Consider the following 19,856-nt stretch of genomic DNA (forward strand, 5'->3'; position numbering starts at 1 on the left):
ACCTTTATATTCTGTCATATCTTGCAGCTTCTCTTCATCTCCTGTCATATGATTTGAGCAGCCAGAGTCGACTATCCAATCGTTATTGTAGTCGATCTTTCCTGGAACAGAAGCTGTCAAAGCTAATTCTTCTTCCTCCACTGCGAATGATGCTTCTGCGTCCCATTCTTCATCGCTTGTCCTTTCTGCATTTGATGTGGCTGCATTGCCTTCTGCAGTTTTCTTCTTGAACCAACAACTTTTAGCCATGTGGCCATACTTGCCACAGTTGTAGCATTTTCCATCAAATTTATTGTTATTCTTTGATTGACCACCCCGTTTGTCTTTATTCTGAGCTCCCCCTGTTTGGGAGCTCCCATGATGACTATCCTTGTCATCATGTTTTCTAGTATTTCTACTAGTATTTGGTCGGGGTCGTCCTTTCTTATCTCTACTAAAGAGTGCTTCTTCATCACTCTTTAATGAGACTCCAGACGTTTGCTTAGCTAACGCTTCTTGGTCAGCTAGCAAGTTTTCTAACTCAACAAGAGAAGGTTGGCTTGGCCAACCTTGTATTGCAGCAATAAAAGTTCTATATTCTGGCCTTAATCCATGAATAATAATTCTTCTAATTCTAGCATCTGACATGCCAGCACCAGAGTCTAATGCAGAGATTTCGCGACAAAGAGATTTTACCTTGGTGAAGTATTGGTTGATCGTCATGTCGCGCTGCCTGATTGAGAGAAGCTCATTCTCCAGAAGCTGCAATCTTGTATCATTCTTCTTGGTGAACAGCGATGCAAAAGTATCCCATGCTTCCTTCGGTGTCTTCGCCGGCCTGATGTGCTCCAACATCTCATCTTCGACTGTGGTCCGAATCGCAAACATGGCTTTGCCCGCTTTAATCTTCCATTTCTTTAAAGCGGATGCATCCTCTGGCTGTGTGACTTCATTGCCACCAACGATCTCCCATAAGTCTTGGCCTTGGAGATATGCCTCCATGTGCATCGACCACGTGTTGTAATTTTGGTTGTTAAGTTTCTTAATTCCGCCGACCACTTGAAGGTCACCCATCGTGCAAACTCTGTAGTACTAAACCACACACGATCACTCTAAGAAACTCAACAAAGGACTCTTTCGGAACGAACTCGATCCGGCTCTGATACCAATTGTTGGACACCACAACACGTGAAAACGTAATTACTTTATTATTGAAAAAGTAATTACACCAAGACTTGAACACTTTTTTTATTAGACCACAATACACCAAACACTTACTCTTTAATTTAATCACTAGACACCTTTACTACACACTTGTATATAACTCACACTTTTGGGACACTTTGTATTTAGACACTTATTAAGAACACACACACACTTGTGTATAGATAACTTAGCACACACTAAGACTTCACTTGTTTTGTGCACCCACATCCATGAGACCAAGGGTCTATTTATAGTGCCTCATGGTTGGTTGATGAAGCCTCTTCAATTTGCTAGAGAATTCTAGCATTGGGCTTGTCCCAAATAACTAGAAACATCTAGTGACTATTGTTTCTAAAAATTTCTAGAAAATTATTTTCTACTCATTTCTTACATTTATCTAGACTTTTCTACTAATCTTTGGTAATTACAATGGGCTTTGTCTTAAATTAACTAACAAATATGTAATAACTAGAAATTTCTAGAAGTTTAGAGGAGGTGATGACTTCTAACATGATGGGGGTTAGAACTATGAGCGTTGGATTGCATCTATGTTAAACAAGATTAAAATTAATGTTGATGGGGCTTTATTTGAACAAGAGGGGCGGTTTGGAGTGGGCTGTGTAGCTTGAGATCATCATGGAACCATGGTAGAAGCTTTCAAGAAGGGAAAGGTTGGGTATGTCCAACCCAAAATTGCTGAGATCATAGGCATCAAAGAAGCTTTGAGTTGGATTGCAACTCATCCCTGAGACAATGTAGTGTTAGAAACGGATAGTTTGATGTGTGTCCAAGCAGTCCAAAGTAATGTTTTTATGTCCTTACAGTTTGATCTTATTGTTCAAGATGTTAGGAATTTACTTTTGGCTTTATCTTTTGCTGAGTTATGTTTTGTTAAACGATTTGCAAACAAGTTGGCTCATTGCTTGACAAAAGACTCTTGTTTCTCTACAGGTTGTGTGCTTCAATTGGAGGATTGTTCCTCTGAAGTGCGTTCTATTATTTTGAATGAGTTTATTAATTAATAAATTTCCTGATTTATTCAAAAAAAAAAAACTATAATGTTAAATAAAAAAAAATATTTACCAACTTAATTTTTAAACAATGTTTTCACAAAAATATTAAATTTTAGGTGAACTATAAAACAATAAAACAAAACAATTAAAACAATAGTGGAACTGAAATTAACCGTGAAATAACAGTGAAAACTTAACACAGTATATAATATACAAAATATATAATGTTTTTGAAAAACAAAGTATTTTTTAAAAATAATTTACTCCACACTAAAAAGTAAACAAATTAGAAATTTCAATTTGTGGTCTAAAATTCCATTTTCATATTTAAAGATATTTTGAATCTCAGCACATAAAACAAACATTCACCCGGCCCAATTATTGGATATCTGACCAAAATAAGATCAGTGGGAAGTTTTAGTTTTTAATATTGGCTAATTATGTAATCCCTCACTAACTTTTTGAAGGATTACACCCCTCAAATAAGACAAAATAACTATAGGTTGATGTTAGTAAGTTATATGATAGGAAACTGGCTGTTAATTTAAAATTTAATATTGAAAAAAATGATAAATTCACATTTTTGAGGTCAAACATGTCATTTTCAACTAAATTTGAGTAATATTGGATAATAAAAAAGGGTATAATTGTAATTATATACTATTCTAATATTTTATTATTTGTATTTAGCATAAAGTAGTTTGTATTTTTATAGAAATGTTTTGTATCAATGCAAAATATTGTATCAAGCCATTTCACTAAAATATTGTATGAAGCCAAATGTGACAATGAAAGAGATTATGCTACAAACAAAATTAAAAATAATTTAAAATAGATTTTAGAAGTGCAAAAAGAACAATAAAATAATTAACTTTTTTATTTAATGACTAAATCAATAAATGTAAATAATATTTTAATGTTTCTTTTTCAATTTAAATTTTAATAAACTTAATGTTTATTAAAACGATTACACAATATATTAAAATCATTAATGTATGTTTAAGTAATTAATGAATTATTTCAAAAAAAAAAAAAATTCTTTTGTTTTTTTTTTTTAAAAAAAGTATTTAGTTAGTTGAAGTCATTATGTATTTCTTCTTCTCCCTCAAGTTGTTTAAGGTGAACTTAGATTACAAGTTCACAATCAATGTATAAAATATACTATTTTTCTTTAATTTGAGACTTCATATAAATAAAATAATATAATTTAATGTAATGGAAACAAAAAAAAAAAAGTCTAAATTTAAATTTATTTCCATTATAAATTGAACAAATATATTAATTTAATTTATATGTTATTGACAGTAAAATCTCATGAATTAAGTTATTGGCTCGAAAATGAAAAAATTGTTGTGATTTTTAAAAAATATAGATTTGATTTTTTATTTAACAAAAAAAATTATTTAATCAATAAATTTTGTAAAACATAAAATCTAAAATAATATTTTTCCATAAATAAATAGAAAATAAAAATAACATCTTCTACAAATTTAGACATATACCTTTTAATTTATTTTTATCAATAATTTTATACACTTAGTTTCATTTTTATTTTATTTTTTTTGCTGAATAATCAATTTAAAATTAATCACAAAAAAACTTACAAAAAATACTATAAAATAGAGAAAATTTTACAAAAATACTGTGACACAGAGTTTTTTTTTTTTTTACATTTTTATTGTACCAACTTTACAAAATACTGTGTTTAAATTTTCAAAATTATAAAAATACTGTATTTCAGTAAAAAAAATAAAAAAAAACAACTTAGAAACAACCCTAAAACAACTTAACAAACAACATGAAAACAACTATAAAACAACAAAATATAACTAAGCAATAGAAAAATAACAAAATATTAATCTAATTGCAATAAGCAAAATAATATGAACTCCTTAATATATTTTTGTATTACGAATTTTTTTTACTTAGTTTTGATAACTTGATTTATCTTTTTGTACTATTATATTATTTATTTTTTTCATAGAATTTGTTGTTACAATTTTCATTCTTTCAATTTTTTTTTTCTCTTTTTTTTTTTTGAATTAGTGATAGTTAAGAAATAACTAGATTTTTTTTTTCTTTCAATCACATTGCTAACGTGTTTAATTTTATGATTATATGTATAATTTTAAAATCTATTAAATTGCAAGCATGATGTAAATCACGATGAAAAATAATTATAATTATATATTCAAAATTTTGCTTAAAATGTGCTTTTTTTCCATAAAAATTATAGGGTAAATACTATTTTAAATCCCGTGTTTTGCAAAAGTTATTAATTGGACCACTTGTTTTGTTAAATGACAAAATAGATACTGTATTTTCCAAAACAGTACAAATAGGACCCTAAACTGATTTTTTTGTCAAAATGAAATTTAATAATAATTCAATCTAAAGGTGTTATGACAAAATTGTTTACATTTTCAGTATCTGTTCATATTAGAATTTTTTTTCAATTTGGTTATATTAAAAAAAAAAAGTTGTCAAAAATTAAACTCAGGGTCCTATTTTTACTATTTTAGAAAATACAAGCTCTATTTTGTCTTTTAACAAAATAAATGGTTTAATTAGTAACTTTTGTAAAACACAGGGTCACAAATAATATTTACTCAAAATATTATTGAAATTTAATTTCATTTTGTATTAAAATTGTTGAAGTCCCAATACATAAACTAGCATTAGTAAAAGCATTAATAGAGTTTTTTTAAAAATAATTTTAATTATATATGTTCAATATTTTTTTTTTTAAAAAAAATAGATTCCAATATGTATTTAAAAATATATTTGTTCCACAAAAATTGTATTCAGAATTTAATCTTATTTTGTACTAAAATTATAAAAATGGATGAATATATGCTAGCAATAGTAATGCTTGAATAGAGTAAAAGAAAAATCATAGAAAAACTTTTCAACCATTTCGAAAAAAAAAATGCTTTAAAAAAATAAAGAAAAGGACAATTGATTGTAATATTAATATTGATATAATGACTGGAGCAACAAGTTTCAAGTTTTCATTTTAAAAAGGTCCATCATTATTATCCATTTGTATCATCCGTTAGATTATATAACAAATAAATCCAACCATCAAACAAGGCTGAGGTATGTGATCCCTCTAAATAAAGTGAGGGATTACATAAGACCCCCTTTAATATTAGGGGAATTATGAAGTTTCTCACTTCATTTTGAGGTGTGTAACACCACTAATAAGACAAATACCTTTTTAGTGTAATAAAAGTGGCCTGACTCCCTATAGCCGATTTTTATAACCTGATTGTACAAATTTACATGTCAGGAAAATAATTTTTAACTGAGTTTTCTATATTTATCTAATAAAATATATTTTTGAGGGGTATTAAAGTAAATGTATTTTTTTGGTGGGATGTATTTTCACTAAAGTGATATGTTTTGAGATTGATAAATGATGTATTTTAAAATTTTAGCATTTTTATAAGAATATGTTTCCCTATTAATTAATGTATATTGTTTCTGATGATTAGTACCAAAATAATACCATTAAATAGGATTAAAATAGGATTAAAATGTTTTCGAATTTTTATTTTAATTGCCCAGCATACAGTATAATACATAAATATGCTTATAATATGTTTCACTTTGCATGTTAAAATATTATTTTGTTAGAGCATCCCAAGGAGCACATTAAATTTGGTGTCATACTATCACCAAATTTGATATTAAAAATTATTTTCACTTCAATCACAACACTAAAAATTACACTAAAAAAATATTATTTATTATTATATTATTTTTTAATAAAATAAAAAATTAATATTATATTAATTAACTAAAATTACCACAATTAACAAAAATGCACCCCTCCAAATAAAAGAGTCAGACATGCAATAGACAGTTTGAATTTTATTTTCGGCGTGCTAAATTTTTTTTTGAATTTTTCAAAAATATACAAAATGTTTTAAATAACTATAATGTACATAATCTTTAAAAAAATTAGACTAAAAAAACTCTCGAAACATGTAAGAATATATCAATGCACCATTTTTTTTAAAAAATACACAATAAATTTATAAATATAGTTAATAATATAAATATAAATTTTCTGTGTTATTAATTCCTAATGATTCTACTGTAGATTCATAATTGCACTCTTAATTACATAGAACGCTCTATTAACCAATAATAGACATGATATAATTTATTCATTGTGCCAATCTAAATAATCAACAATCCTCTATAAATTGTCTACATTGAATATAGACTAAAATTACCGTTTTACCCTTCAATGTATTTTATCCTTAGAACATTTAGTTTTTTATAAATGATATTTCAATAAACTAGTATAATACTGAAATAATAGCTCTTTCATTTATGTCTATTAGCCAAGCTCTAAGGAGACATCATTTCACTTCTATAAAGTTATCGAAGCTATAAATTCCATATCTATTATTAGCACTCCCACTCAACAGACATGCAATAGACAGTTTGAATTTTATTTTCAGCGTGCTAATTTTTTTTTGAATTTTTCAAAAATATACAAAATGTTTTAAATAACTATAATGTACATAATCTTTAAAAAAATTAGACTAAAAAAACTCTCGAAACAGGTAAGAATATATCAATGCACCATTTTTTTTAAAAAAAATACACAATAAATTTATAAATACAGTTAATAATATAAACATAAATTCTCTGTCTTATTAATTCCTAATGATTCTACTGTAGATTCATAATTGCACTCTTAATTACATAGAACGCTCTATTAACCAATAATAGACATGATATAATTTATTCATTGTGCCAATCTAAATAATCAACAATCCTCTATAAATTGTCTACATTGAATATGGACTAAAACTACCGTTTTACCCTTCAATGTATTTTATCCTTAGAACATTTAGTTTTTTATAAATGATATTTCAATAAACTAGTATAATACTGAAATAATAGCTCTTTCATTTATGTCTATTAGCCAAGCTCTAAGGAGACATCATTTCACTTCTATAAAGTTATCGAAGCTATAAATTCCATATCTATTATTAGCACTCTTACTCAATCGCACTACCATATTCCCAAGATGTAAGTATTGAGTTAATCCTACGGGTAGGCTTGTAACGAACAAATCAAAGAACACGTGTAATACAGTTAAACCAGAACCCAATCATCTCAGGATTAAGATCATTGATCTAAGATCAACTATTAGAGATTTACTTAGAAAAAATATTACGGTAAATTTACGATATCTTTTCTATTGTAAATATCAGTCCAGTCCGATATATAGCCAATACATCCAATCTTAGCTTACTTTACTAATACCTTAAAAAATATATTCCATTTATCCAAGTGTAAGTAAACTAATCGATGATTATCACGTCGATTAAATCATGTGCACTGATATATCATGAGACTTAATGTTTGAAGCTTATGATCATGATTTATTTTTACTATGTAGACAATACAATAATCATGACTATCCATAAATTTTGGATTTAATAGAATTTATATATTAAAACTATAATCATGAAATAATCATGTGAACCAAGTAATATAAAGTTTCACTTCTATATCATTCTTTAATAGTCAATAAGATTACTTTGAGATGAGTTTTATTTAGGACATAAAATTTCAACAAGAAGAGTAGTGGTGGGATTGGCGGTGGTGGAGGAGGTGATCAAAGGTGTTTGAAGGAGGTGGTGATGTGTTTGGGATTGGGAATAGAGAAGGAGAGAAAGAGAGAAGGAAATAAATAGAAAGAAAAAGATCGAAGAGTGTTTTGTGGGTTTTCATCAAGGTCACCTTTTGACGACGTAATTCAGCAGGCTGACAAAGGTTTAAGAAATAAAATAAAATGAAACACTAGATGTGTGTGTTTCATATACTGTTTTACTTTTGCCGGCGAGCTTAATTACGCCGGTAAAAGTGTTTTCCCGCATACTTTTTGGCATATTTTCCACCACGCGAGAAACTTTTCTCTATTTTTTTTGAGACTTTTGTCAGCGCATTATAATGCTAACAAAAGCAAAAAAAACTGCCAAATGTTCGCTCTTGGCTTTTAGCACTCTTTGCTGGCAAAATTAAGTTGTTTTACCTACATAACAACCTTTTATCAGCGAGATATTTTGCCGGCAAAGGTCTTCGACCGTGGATAATTTGGGCATACATTTACTGGCAAAACAACTTTGTTTTGCTGGTAAACATCACATTTTGCCGATGCAATTCATGAATTGCGTCGAGAAAAGGTAATATTCGTATGGTGAAAGCTTTGAACAAAGTTTCCTAAAATAAATAATAAAACAATAGTATCATTTAATCTGCAAAATATACACAATTTCTTAATAAATCAGCTAACAAAATTTAAATAAATATAATTTTCATAAATATAAATTTGAAGATATTATATACTTGTATAAAAATACTAATATTTATTAGAACAAGTATAATAGTTTGATTTTAAATCTTTTTATGCAAAACAAGATCTCAATTTTATTTTAAAAATACTACACATAATTAATTTTGTCATATTTACTAAATATGACCACTAAGGACTTTACAATTAAAATTCTAATTGAATAGTTTTATAATGCTAAAAATACATATTTTAAACTACATGTATAAAAGAAGCAGTGAAGTGTGTAATAAAATATTTGAATCTTATTCAGAAGTTTTTAAAAACTTACAAATAATCTTAAATAGCTATAACATACATGATCATTTAAATAATAGAATAAAATATTTTTTATAATACCAAAATAGATGAAAGAATTACTAGAACAACCTTTTTAAAGTGCTCTATTATGAGATTAGGTAGGCACATTAACTGTAAATAAAAAAAAAATGAGATAGTTAATAAAAGCACCAAGTTGAATATAGGAAAACAAAAATGCAAAATGAGATGATGAATAAGATACCTCAGTGTAATTGAATAGAAGTACAATGTAAGATCGGTTGCCAATTTTTAATAATTTTTATACCCTTGCTTCTAGATGAAGGTATACCAGTCATTGGATACCAAAAAATGTGCATTCTTCATCAATCTAATGGTTAAAAAGCTATTGAAGTTTTACTTACCTCAAGGGACCGTTTGGTACGCAGGATTGGATTGGATTAGACATGCTAATTTGTCCAATCCAGTGTTTGGGCATGTTAGAAGTCTGGATTACTAATCCAGCTAACCTCATCTGTCTAGGATTATTTATCCCATCCAGCAAGGTGGGATAAATAATCCCATGCATGTGAGATTTTTTTTTTATCGTTTTTTAATTTTAGTTTTATTTTTTTTTAAATTTAATAAGAATTTAAATGAAATAATTATCACACATTTATTTATAAATATTTTTATAAAAAAATTATTTATTAAAATTAGTAAAAATGTATAATTTTGAATTATTATACATAAATTTTCAAAATTTAAAGTTACTTAAATTGATTCTAAGAAAAACAACATGACAATAAAATTATATATTATTTTTAAATTACTAGAAAATTTACATAAATATTTTAAAAAGTTAATATTTATGTTAAATTAGTGTTAAGATAAACAATTTCATATTATTCAAGTATTTTTATTTTACTATTTTAATTATTTATTAAATAAAAAATATAATTAAATATTTTATTATATATTTATGATATATATTTAATTATATAGGATACATTATTTTATTTTATAATTTATTTATTTTTTATTTTTATTTTTTTTTTGCTAGGAATTATTCATTTTTATTTATTCATTATTATATATTTTAATTTTAATTTATTATTACATATTTTAATTTTAATTAAAAAAAATTCTAAAAAGAAATAAATAAAATAGTCCAATTTATTCTTAAACCAAACACAGGATTACTTTCAGCATAATCCAATCTTATCCAGTCCAGTCCAATCCTTTTTAGTCAAAATCCTACGTACCAAACGGGGCCCAGTGTTTTATGAGGTTTTACATAATTGGCCTTAATATTATATTGAGCACGTGTTGAAAATAGGACATATGAGTGGATAATAAGAGGTGCTTTGCTCACGTTCAATTCAATGCATATACGGCTCATAATAAAATATTAGGCCAAATTTGGCAGAGGGAGAAGAAGAACATAACTCATCATCAAGAAACAGCAATGGCAAGGGTAGAATTGGTGTTCATCCCAGCTCCAGCAATAGGACACCTGGTTTCAACCCTTGAATTCGCTAAGCGCTTGATCCACTATGATCATCGACTTTTCATCACAGTCCTCTGCGAGTTTTCCTTGAAGTCCCATCTCGATGCATATATTGATTCTCTTGTGGCCTCACTTTCTTTAGCTCACCGAATCAAACTCGTTCATCTCCCTCTGGTTGACTCACCTCCCGTGGAGCTACTCAAGTCCATAGAAAACTTTATCTATCAATACATGGAGAGTCTTGTTCCTCATGTCAGAAAAGCACTCACAGATATTGTGTCATCTAACTCCAATTACTCTCAAGGTGATGTTGTATTGGTTCTTGATTTCTTCTCTATGCCTATGATGGATGTGGCCAATGAGCTCGGCCTCCCTTCTTATATGTTCATGACTTCCAACTTGGGATTACTTAGTCTCATGTTCTACCTTGCAACTCGCCATAACCAGATCAGCTCTGAGTTGGAAGAATCAGATGCTCCGTTAAGATTGCAGGGTTTTCAGAATCCTGTTCCTTCAAGCGTTCTTCCCACGGCTGCATTTTGCAAAGATGGTGGCTATTCTGCTTATGTTAAGCTTGCTCAAAGGTTTAGGGAGACAAAAGGGATTATAGTAAATTCGATTGAGGAATTGGAGTCTTATAGTTTTAGCTCGATGAATGATGGGGCAGAAACACCTCCAATCTACATGGTTGGACCAGTACTCGACCTCAACGGTCAGCCTCACCCAAGTATGGATCAAGTTCAGAATGATAAAATCTTGAAATGGCTTGATGAGCAACCTCACTCTTCTGTAGTGTTTCTCTGTTTTGGGAGTATGGGAAAATTTGGTGCTTCCCAATTGAGAGAGATAGCATCTGGACTCCAACGCAGTGGACATAGATTCTTGTGGTCTGTACGAGTTCAACAACCAACAACCATAGACGAAATCTTGCCAGAAGGATTCTTAGAACAGATTGGAAGTAAGGGGATGATATGCAACGAGTGGGCGCCTCAGGTGAAAATCTTGGCTCACAGTGCTGTGGGCGGCTTTCTGTCTCACTGTGGCTGGAATTCCATACTGGAGAGCTTGTGGTATGGGGTACCAGTTGCCACATGGCCTATTTATGCAGAGCAACAACTGAACGCGTTTAGGATGGTGAGGGAGTTCGGCTTAGCTGTTGATTTAAGATTGGATTACAAGGATCGTGGAGATGATCATATTGTCTCGGCGGAAGAGATTGAAACTGCAGTAAAACATCTTATGGAGGGTGATAGTGAGGTACGGAAGAAGGTCAAAGAGATGAGTGAAACAGCCAGAAAATCTGTTGAGGAAGGTGGATCCTCATTTACTGCTATTGGAAAACTGATCAATAGTATCATTGGAAGCAACTACTATTAGTCTATTCTAATTTTATTCTAAGGTCAGGTTTGTTGTTGTCAAAGTGAAATGGGAATAAAGTAATTTCTTATTCAGAAATAAAACATTTGCATTTGCTTTTGTATTGCATAGTTTGTGTAAGCGCTTCATGATTTAAATTGTGGAACAAACCATGTGAGCACCTTCAAGTTTAAAAGACTTGTTCACGACCCATTGTGTTTTGAAATCTTTAAGGGAGCACTTACGATCAGTGGAGCTAAATCTACTCATAATCTATCCTGCTAAAAATATAAATATTAGCAATTTAGACATTTAAAATATATACTTATTATTATTACCTATTAATACGTACAAAGTTAAAGACCATAAGTGCGTGTGTTTACTTTTCTTTCTTTTTATTTTAATTAATAAAAACACATCACTATAAATTCCTTATTTTTTCCTTAATTTCATATTTAAACACAAGAATGGAAGCAAAAGAGAACCACGCACGCTAAAAGCAAGCATGACATAATTTTAATTTAGTTGTCCAGCACTCTACAAGTCGAGTCCGGACAACAAATTCCAACAGTTCAATATTCAACCACAAAAATTTGGTTAGTTTTTCCTAAACACTTTTTTCTCTCTCTTCTCTCCCAATGGAACCAAAACACGTTTTTTTAAAAATTGAAAACTAAAATAAAAAAGTTAGGGAAATTGTAGAATGCACCTTCTAAGAATAGATACATTGATGTACCCTTGTCTGTTTTAGTACCCGAAATAATTTTTTAGTACCCGAAATAATTTTTTAGTCAAATTTTTTCTCATGGTTATGTACGTTATAGTTATTTAAGACATCCTGTAAAATTTTAAGAAATTTGGAAAAGTTTAACACGCCGAAAACTACGTTCAAACAGTGTGTTGCACGCGTGACTATTTTATTTTATACGATTGTAAAATAGACTGTTTGAACATTGTTTTCTTTGTTGTAAATTATTTGAAATTTCTCAAAATTTTGTAGATTATCTTAAATAGCTATAACGTACATGAATATGAAAAAAAATTAGACTAAAAAATTCTTCAAGATGCCGAAACAAGTGAAAGGTGTATCAATGTATTTATTTTAAGAGGTACATTGTAGAATTTCTCAAAAAGTTATTAGTAAAAAATACACTTAATAATTTATTAAAAAAATATAATGCATGCTTATTTATTTATTATATTTACTTTTTTTGAAAATAATAATATTAATTTATATTATCATTTAATGTTTTTGACAAATTACTAGTTTAATTTTATAAAATTGTTTTAAAAAAAATAATTAATTTACTTAGATGAATTATAATTAAATATGTAGCTTTTTTTTCTTCTTTTTTATTTAAGATCTTATATATATAATCTTAAAAATTTATGTATAAAAATTATTGAGTTTGCCAAAATTATTAAAACATTACACACAAACTATTTATTTTAGAAAATACCTACTATTAAGAAAAATACCAACATTTCTTACAAACAAAAAAACTGAAAGAATAACAATGTATCATTAATCTATATGTATAAATAAAAAAAGATTGAATGCATAACTGTTCTGTCTACTCTGGGAGGCAAGCATTCTGACTTTAATTTTCTCTATTGCCTCATTGGTCTGCTAAACTGACTCCGGACCTAGGTATCTTCTTTCTCCACTTTCATCCCAATGAATTGGAGATCTGCATTTCTTGCCATACAATAACTCGTAGGGAGCCATCCCATTGTACTCCGATAGCTATTGTTGTATGAAAACTCTATCGATGACAAATACTTACTCCAGGAACCTTCAAAATCCATCACACAAGCTCATAACATATCCTCCAATATCTAAATTGTCCTTTTGGACTGACCATCTGTTTGAGGACAAAAAGTTGTACTGAACTTCAACTTTGTAGCCATGGCTCGTTGAAGACTTTCCCAAAACTTGGAAGTGAACTTCAGGTATCTATCTCAAACGATGGACTTCGGAGCCCCATGCAATTGTACTATTTCTTTTACATAAAGTTCTGCATACTGATCTACTGAATATATTATTTTTACTAGCAGATTGTGTGCCCACTTGGTAAACCGATCCACAACTACCCATATGGAATCAAACATACCTGTGGTTCTGGATAAACCAACCACGAAATCCATAGTGACAACCTCCCACTTCCATTTGGGAAGTGTTAAAGGCTGCAACAATCCTGCAGGTCTTTGATGTTCAGCCTTAATTTGCTGACTAGTTAAACATCTAGTCACATATTCCACCACATCTTTTTTCATACTGCACCACCAATAGTAGGGTTTCAAGTCTTGGTACATCTTGGCAGTATCGAGATGTAATGAATATGGAGTGGTATGAACTTCATCAAGAATCTCCTTTTTAAGTTCCGAACTATTCAGAACACAAATTCGAGTTTTATAAAGTAACATTTTGTTACCCGACACTATGAAATCTTTAGCTTGGCCAACTAAGACTTCTTCCTAAACGCGTACCAATTCTGAATCCACCAACTAAGCAGCTCTAATTCTTTCTAACAAGTCCGATTGTAGTGTCAAATTACTAAGTTTTCCAACTACAAATTCAATACGACCATGTCATCTGCCAACTGAGGTGAGATCATAATCGTGCTAAATACTTACCCGAGACCTTTCTTGCTTAGAGCACCTACCACTACATTGGCATTGTCGGGATGATAAAGAATTTCACAACTATTGTTTATAATTTTTTTTATATAATGAAATAAATAAAAATAATTAGTATTAGGTTATAGGTAATTTATTAATTATTTTTTATCTAATTTTTAAATTAATCACAACCGTTTAATAATGATCAAACAACTAAAATAAATGTAACCACCGTGGTTATATATTTGATGTAACAATTAAAACCTCATATATATATTGTAAGAAGAAGAAGAAGAAGAAGAAGAATGTTTGTGTTAGTTTAAAAAAAAAAGCGAGTACGGGTATTGTTGACCGAGGTTTTCGGCAACTAATAAAATATTATAAGTTTATAGAGCTGTAAGAAAATTAGAGAAGGATTTTTACGTGGTTGGGGTGTTAATGAGCCTTAGTCCACGAGTCTATCGTATTTATGGATGTATTTAATACAGAGAATGTATTTGGTAAATGTTTCACTCTTATAAATACAGAGAATGTTCTTGGTGAGTATTTACTCTTCTTGCTCTTATGCAGCCCAAGATTATTGATCCCATTTAATGAGTTTTGAGGGGGTATTTATAGTGTTTTTGGTGGGGTGATCCCCAGAACTATTGTACAAGTGTATCTGTAAGTGTCCATAAAGTTGGGCATTCCTAATGAATATACCATGAGTAATGCATGGTCAAATCCCTAGGTGCTGTAGGGCTTTTATGTGGAATGTCCTTATTGTCTTTTGACTGATGTGACTCTTCACAGTGTAGCCGTCGATAGACTTAAATGATCATTACTTTGTAGCTGCTGGTTGGAGGTTGTGCCGTCAGACTTTATTGCGTGTAGCAGTCCCAACACGCTTCCTCCCATGCGACATTAAATGCGACTTGATTGCTCAGGGGAAATCTGACACCTCGCGGAGATGCCTTAACGTTACTTGGGCTTCCGGGAGCATATGGGGTTCCATATGCCTTCTCCGGGAGATATGTCCCGGATGTTGCTTCATTGCCTAAAGACTTAGCAAATAGTTTGGATTATAAGTTGCTTGATCCACGTGTCCTTATCTGGTTGGTCCACGTATATTGGGCAAAATCAGGGACAACATTTACCCTCCAAGCCTTGTTTATTTGAAAAATAAAACAAGGCTTGCTCAAGTGCTTCCGGTTGACTCCTCGGTTTCCTGGCACGAGCTTTGAGCGCGTGAGGGTGTATTTACTGATGGCCTTTAATGCAGCGATTCACTTTCTGCAGGGGTCGATTCGTTTCACGCCCATTGATTGATACGGCGCATTAATGGTGTCAGACGGACACTCAAACGTTTCCACCGCCTTAATTACAAATCAATCTGATCCGTTGATCTTTGAGAATTCGAATCGTGTGTTTCCCCCACCATTCGATTTGTAGGTGATAGTGCATGTTCCTCATGCAGTTTTGCCTATAAAAGCCACCACCTTTCCTTCATTTCGGTTACTTCCCATTTCTTGCCAACTTTGCTCAAGTTTCCCAGAGAGAAAAAATTCTCAGACTAAGAAAACACTGTTGAATACTTGGCAATTTTTTCCAGTCCATCTTCGTTCGCTACTGTCAATCCTTCTTATCTTTGTTTGATCTACAACAGGACCCCCAGTCTCAACACTTCACTGTAAGTTTCTTGCACCCCTTGCCTTAGTGTTAATGTACATGGCATGCTTTTACTTATTTGCTCGTTTTTTTTGGGTTTTGTATTTGGAGTTTCTGGGAATGCAACCTTTTAGATTTTTCACGTAACAAGTATAGATTCACCATTTCTGGTGTTAGGGTTACTCTTGTCACGTATTTGTTACTATTTTTTGCAAAAGACCATACATTCTTCGTATATTGGTCATTTAGGGCATAGGAGAGATTGCTTTCTTTCGATTTTCTGCCCTTTCTTTTTCTCTGGTGCGCAATGTCGTCTTTTGTGAGTTTATTGCACCCGACTCTTGTCCAGGGAATCCTTCTAGGGTTTCCTGTTTGACAGGTGTCCGGATGGGGCCTCTTTCCAGCGGTTAGGGGACCCCCATTCCCTTTTTCTTGGTTTAGGGTTTGGTATGGGGCCTAACTGCTGGAATCTTAATTCTTTTTACAGAATCAAAACATGTCTGCATCTGGTTCAAAGTCATCCAAGAAGAGTGGTAAGCGTCTGGCTACCCTCGAAAATGTTTCGCTGGGTCCCATTGCCCAGGAGGGGTATAAGTCTCGGGCCACCGGATGGGAGGCGGTAGAGCTTCACTCTACTTTAACTTGCCCCCATCAGTTGGAGAACATCGTGGAGGTAGCTGGAATCAAGCCTTCTACATCCGGACGTATCACCAGCCGCCTCGTGATGCGGAGACGCCCAACCACAACTACGACGGCTTTGGGGCTTGGAGCCAGACGCACTTGATGGTCGGGGCCATGCTTCCTCTCCAGGACTACTTTGTTAATTTTTTAGTTTTTGTCGGCCTTGCGCCATACCAACTTATTCCTCAAGCATACCGCCTGCTCTCAGGCTTATTTATTTTTTACTCCGCCCGGGGATGGGGCTCTCCCAGCCCGGCGGAGATATTGTATTTTTATGAACTTGTTTCCGTCCCCAAGAAGGGGGACAAACTTAAAGACGATTTTTATGGGTTCCGGGCCCACCCTGCCAATGATGGGGTGGTCCCTTATAATAGGCAAACTCATGTTAAGGAGTATCGCCATCGTTTTTTCTTCTCCTCCGGGTTCCGAGCGGTGGAACATCCAGAGCTTCTCACGGAGTGGGTTAGGATTCCCCCTTATGAGCGGACCGCGCCTACTCAGGTCTTTCTTTGGAGAGCCCACGCCTTCGCCACTTATGACCGGGCGGACCTCGACGTCGGGGGCCTGGTTACGACAGAGAATTGCCGGAAGGCTAAGCTCATCCTGCCGCATCAATCTGTGGAGGACTCTAACCTTTCCAGGGTTATCTGTCCTAATGTGAGGGTGCCTGCCGCGGAGAAGATCTTCCGGGACGAGATCATCGCCACTGCCGAGAAGAAGTACCAGGACTATCTCTACGGGAAGACTCAGGAGAAAGCTTACTCCAAGGCTCAAGCAGCTTTCGGGAGGCCACTTCGTGTGGGGAGCCCGGTCGAGAGGAGAAGCCAGGCGATCGCTGGGAAGCCCCTTCATATTGGGGACTCGGCTGAGAGAAGGGCTCCTAGAAGCCTTCGGCTCAGGAGCCGAACACTGGGGCTCCTGGCGCCAGCACTTCCGGCTCCGGTAAGTCTCCTTTAGCAGTACATTGCGCCCCTTCTGTTGGCGAATATGCCAGTCTTAGGCCTGTAGGGTTCGATGAGCGTCTTTATAGGTTTAGGATGCCCTCGACCCGGTGGGGAGACCATATGAAGGAATTTTATTTTTCCAACTTAGGAGATTTCCTAGGTCGGTCCCGGATGGGTTCTGGTCCTCCGGAGCCCGTTCCCTTAGACTCTTCGGCTTATATTTCATACAGCTGGTTCCGGCTTTCGAACAGCTATCTTGGAGACGATGCTGCCAGCGTTAAGATTCGGAACTTTGCTAGGGCTGAATTAGAGAGTCAGGGTAGGACTAGCTTGATTGCTATATCTGAGTGTTTGTTGTTTCCCATGGATGTTCTAACACTTGCCTTCTTTCTTTTGTTATAGCAGGCATCTCCATGGACGCCATTTTGGCCAAACTTGCCGGGGTTCACACTCCTGCAGCTCCCCCTCCCTTCACTTCTTCCCATATGGCCCCCCCTTTAAAGGCTTCTTCCAGTGCCCCTCCAGACACTATTGACTTAGTGGATGAGGAGGTGCTTCTGGGAGAAGGTCAAGAAAAGCAATGGGGCTTTTCTGAGGAAGTTGAAGAAAGTGAAGAAGAGCAAGAAGTTGCTCTGATTCGCAAACGCAAGGGAAAAATGGTTGCCCAGGAGGAGCCCAAACAGCAACGGAGAGCTGACACTCCGGCCCACGGTCTTGATGGCGGGATCTCTCCCGAGATGGAGGAACACACTGCCCCTCCCAATATTGTGCTGACTCCGGTTCCTGGAGATGAGGCGAGACAGGAGCTCCGGATAGCCAAACACAACTACGCCATGGATGAATACTCCCGGGGGTATGCTGAGGTGGAGGCCCTGAAGAGGATCTTACGAGTTGAGATGCAAAATACTCTCAACAACCCGGAATACCAAAATCTGTGGGATTTAAATTTGGATCCCTTGTCGGATTGGTTCGGTCGTTTCCTCGGGCCCACCTTAGCTCCCTTTGCCGCGGAGATGACTTGCGAGTTTGCGGCCCAGCTTACCCGGTGTGCACCCAGGCGGTTCGCTACTTGTGCATCCTTGAACTCCATCTTCCAAGTCCAAGATCTCAGCCACTCCCTCACTGTGGTAAGTATTTTGTAGTTTATTTTTCTCCTTATTATTTTTTCTTGGAGATTCTTACTTATACTTGTATCTTTTCCCAGCTTGCTGCTGAGGCCGACCGCCTTTCCAAGAACATAATTAATCATGGCTTCGTCCTGTCCGATTTTGGGGACATGGACGAAGTTAGGAAGATCCTTCAGGACCTTACTGCTGAAAGGCGGCTTTATCAGGAGGACGCTGAGCGCCGGGAGGCCCTTGCCAAGGCCAGTGAGGAAGAGGCCAAGCGGAGGGAAGCGAAGGCGGAGGCAATGATCCGGGAGGAGGCCCTTCGGAGAGATAGGCTGGAGGCCAGGCACCAAGAGGAGCTGAGGACGGAGGGCGAAGCCACTGCTAAGGCCAGGCGAGAGCTTCGGGAGGCCAGGGAAGCCTTGGATGAAATGGCTGCCAAGGTGAAGTCCTTAGAGGAAACTCACCGGGAAAACTTGGAATCCAGGGCCAACCTGGCCGCGGAGCTGAAGGAGCTCAGAGACTTCAAAGACCAAGCCTTAAAGAAGGCAAGAAGAGATGAGCTTCTTTCTCCTGTCTCCTGCAGCCGGTGCGCCAAGCGTTTTGATGACGGTGTCTTCATGGCCTGGTCTACAAATGACCAGAACATCAAGCTTACCTTCTACCCCAAACCCGAGGAGATGATCGCAAAATTTCGGGAGAAGAAGAAAAAGCTTGATGCCATGGTAGTGGCGCGCATCGGCCCTCGCCTTCCTCCTCGCATCGATTAGGCCGCTTCGAGCTTGACCCATTACAACCATGATTTCACTCTTTTTTTCCTTTTTTTTTTATTTACAGCTAATTTTCTTGTATTTAAGACAATATTTTCATAGCTGTTTCTTTTTTATTTAAAGGGGAGACAATATTTAAGGCCTGTCCCCGGGCCATTTGTATATATTTTGACCTGCCCTTAGGGCTAGGATTTTTATGTTTATATATGATCTTTTTCGATGCACATATCTTTCTTTTGGACCTGTCCTTTGGATCAGGATGTTTATACTTATGCTTTTCATTTTTCTTTTTTGTGCATACTTTTTTTTTTTTTTTGACCTGCCCTTTGGGTCAGGATATTTTGACCTGCCCTTTGGGTCAGGATATTTTACTTAGTTTGTTTTTTGTCTGTCCGTGTGGTAT

General features: G+C 34.0%; 2 protein-coding genes across 2 annotated transcripts in view; one reads left to right on the plus strand and one right to left on the minus strand.

Annotated features, from left to right (window-relative positions):
• Positions 1-12,348, minus strand: part of LOC115720698 (zinc finger CCCH domain-containing protein 25) — a 31,623-nt gene extending 19,275 nt beyond the window's left edge. The window contains exon 1 of the mRNA XM_030649864.2: positions 12,296-12,348. The gene's annotated coding sequence lies outside the window, so the exon portion shown is untranslated. The remainder of the gene's footprint in view (positions 1-12,295) is intronic.
• Positions 10,192-11,809, plus strand: LOC115719228 (UDP-glycosyltransferase 71K1-like). The gene has a single exon (XM_030648181.2). It carries the CDS (start codon positions 10,283-10,285, stop codon positions 11,699-11,701), a length of 1,419 nt encoding a protein of 472 aa, XP_030504041.2. The 5' UTR covers positions 10,192-10,282; the 3' UTR covers positions 11,702-11,809.
• Positions 12,349-19,856: the final 7,508 nt, after the last annotated feature.

This window comes from Cannabis sativa, chromosome 2 (genome assembly GCF_029168945.1).
Source record: "Cannabis sativa cultivar Pink pepper isolate KNU-18-1 chromosome 2, ASM2916894v1, whole genome shotgun sequence".
Taxonomy (NCBI): Eukaryota; Viridiplantae; Streptophyta; class Magnoliopsida; order Rosales; family Cannabaceae; genus Cannabis; species Cannabis sativa.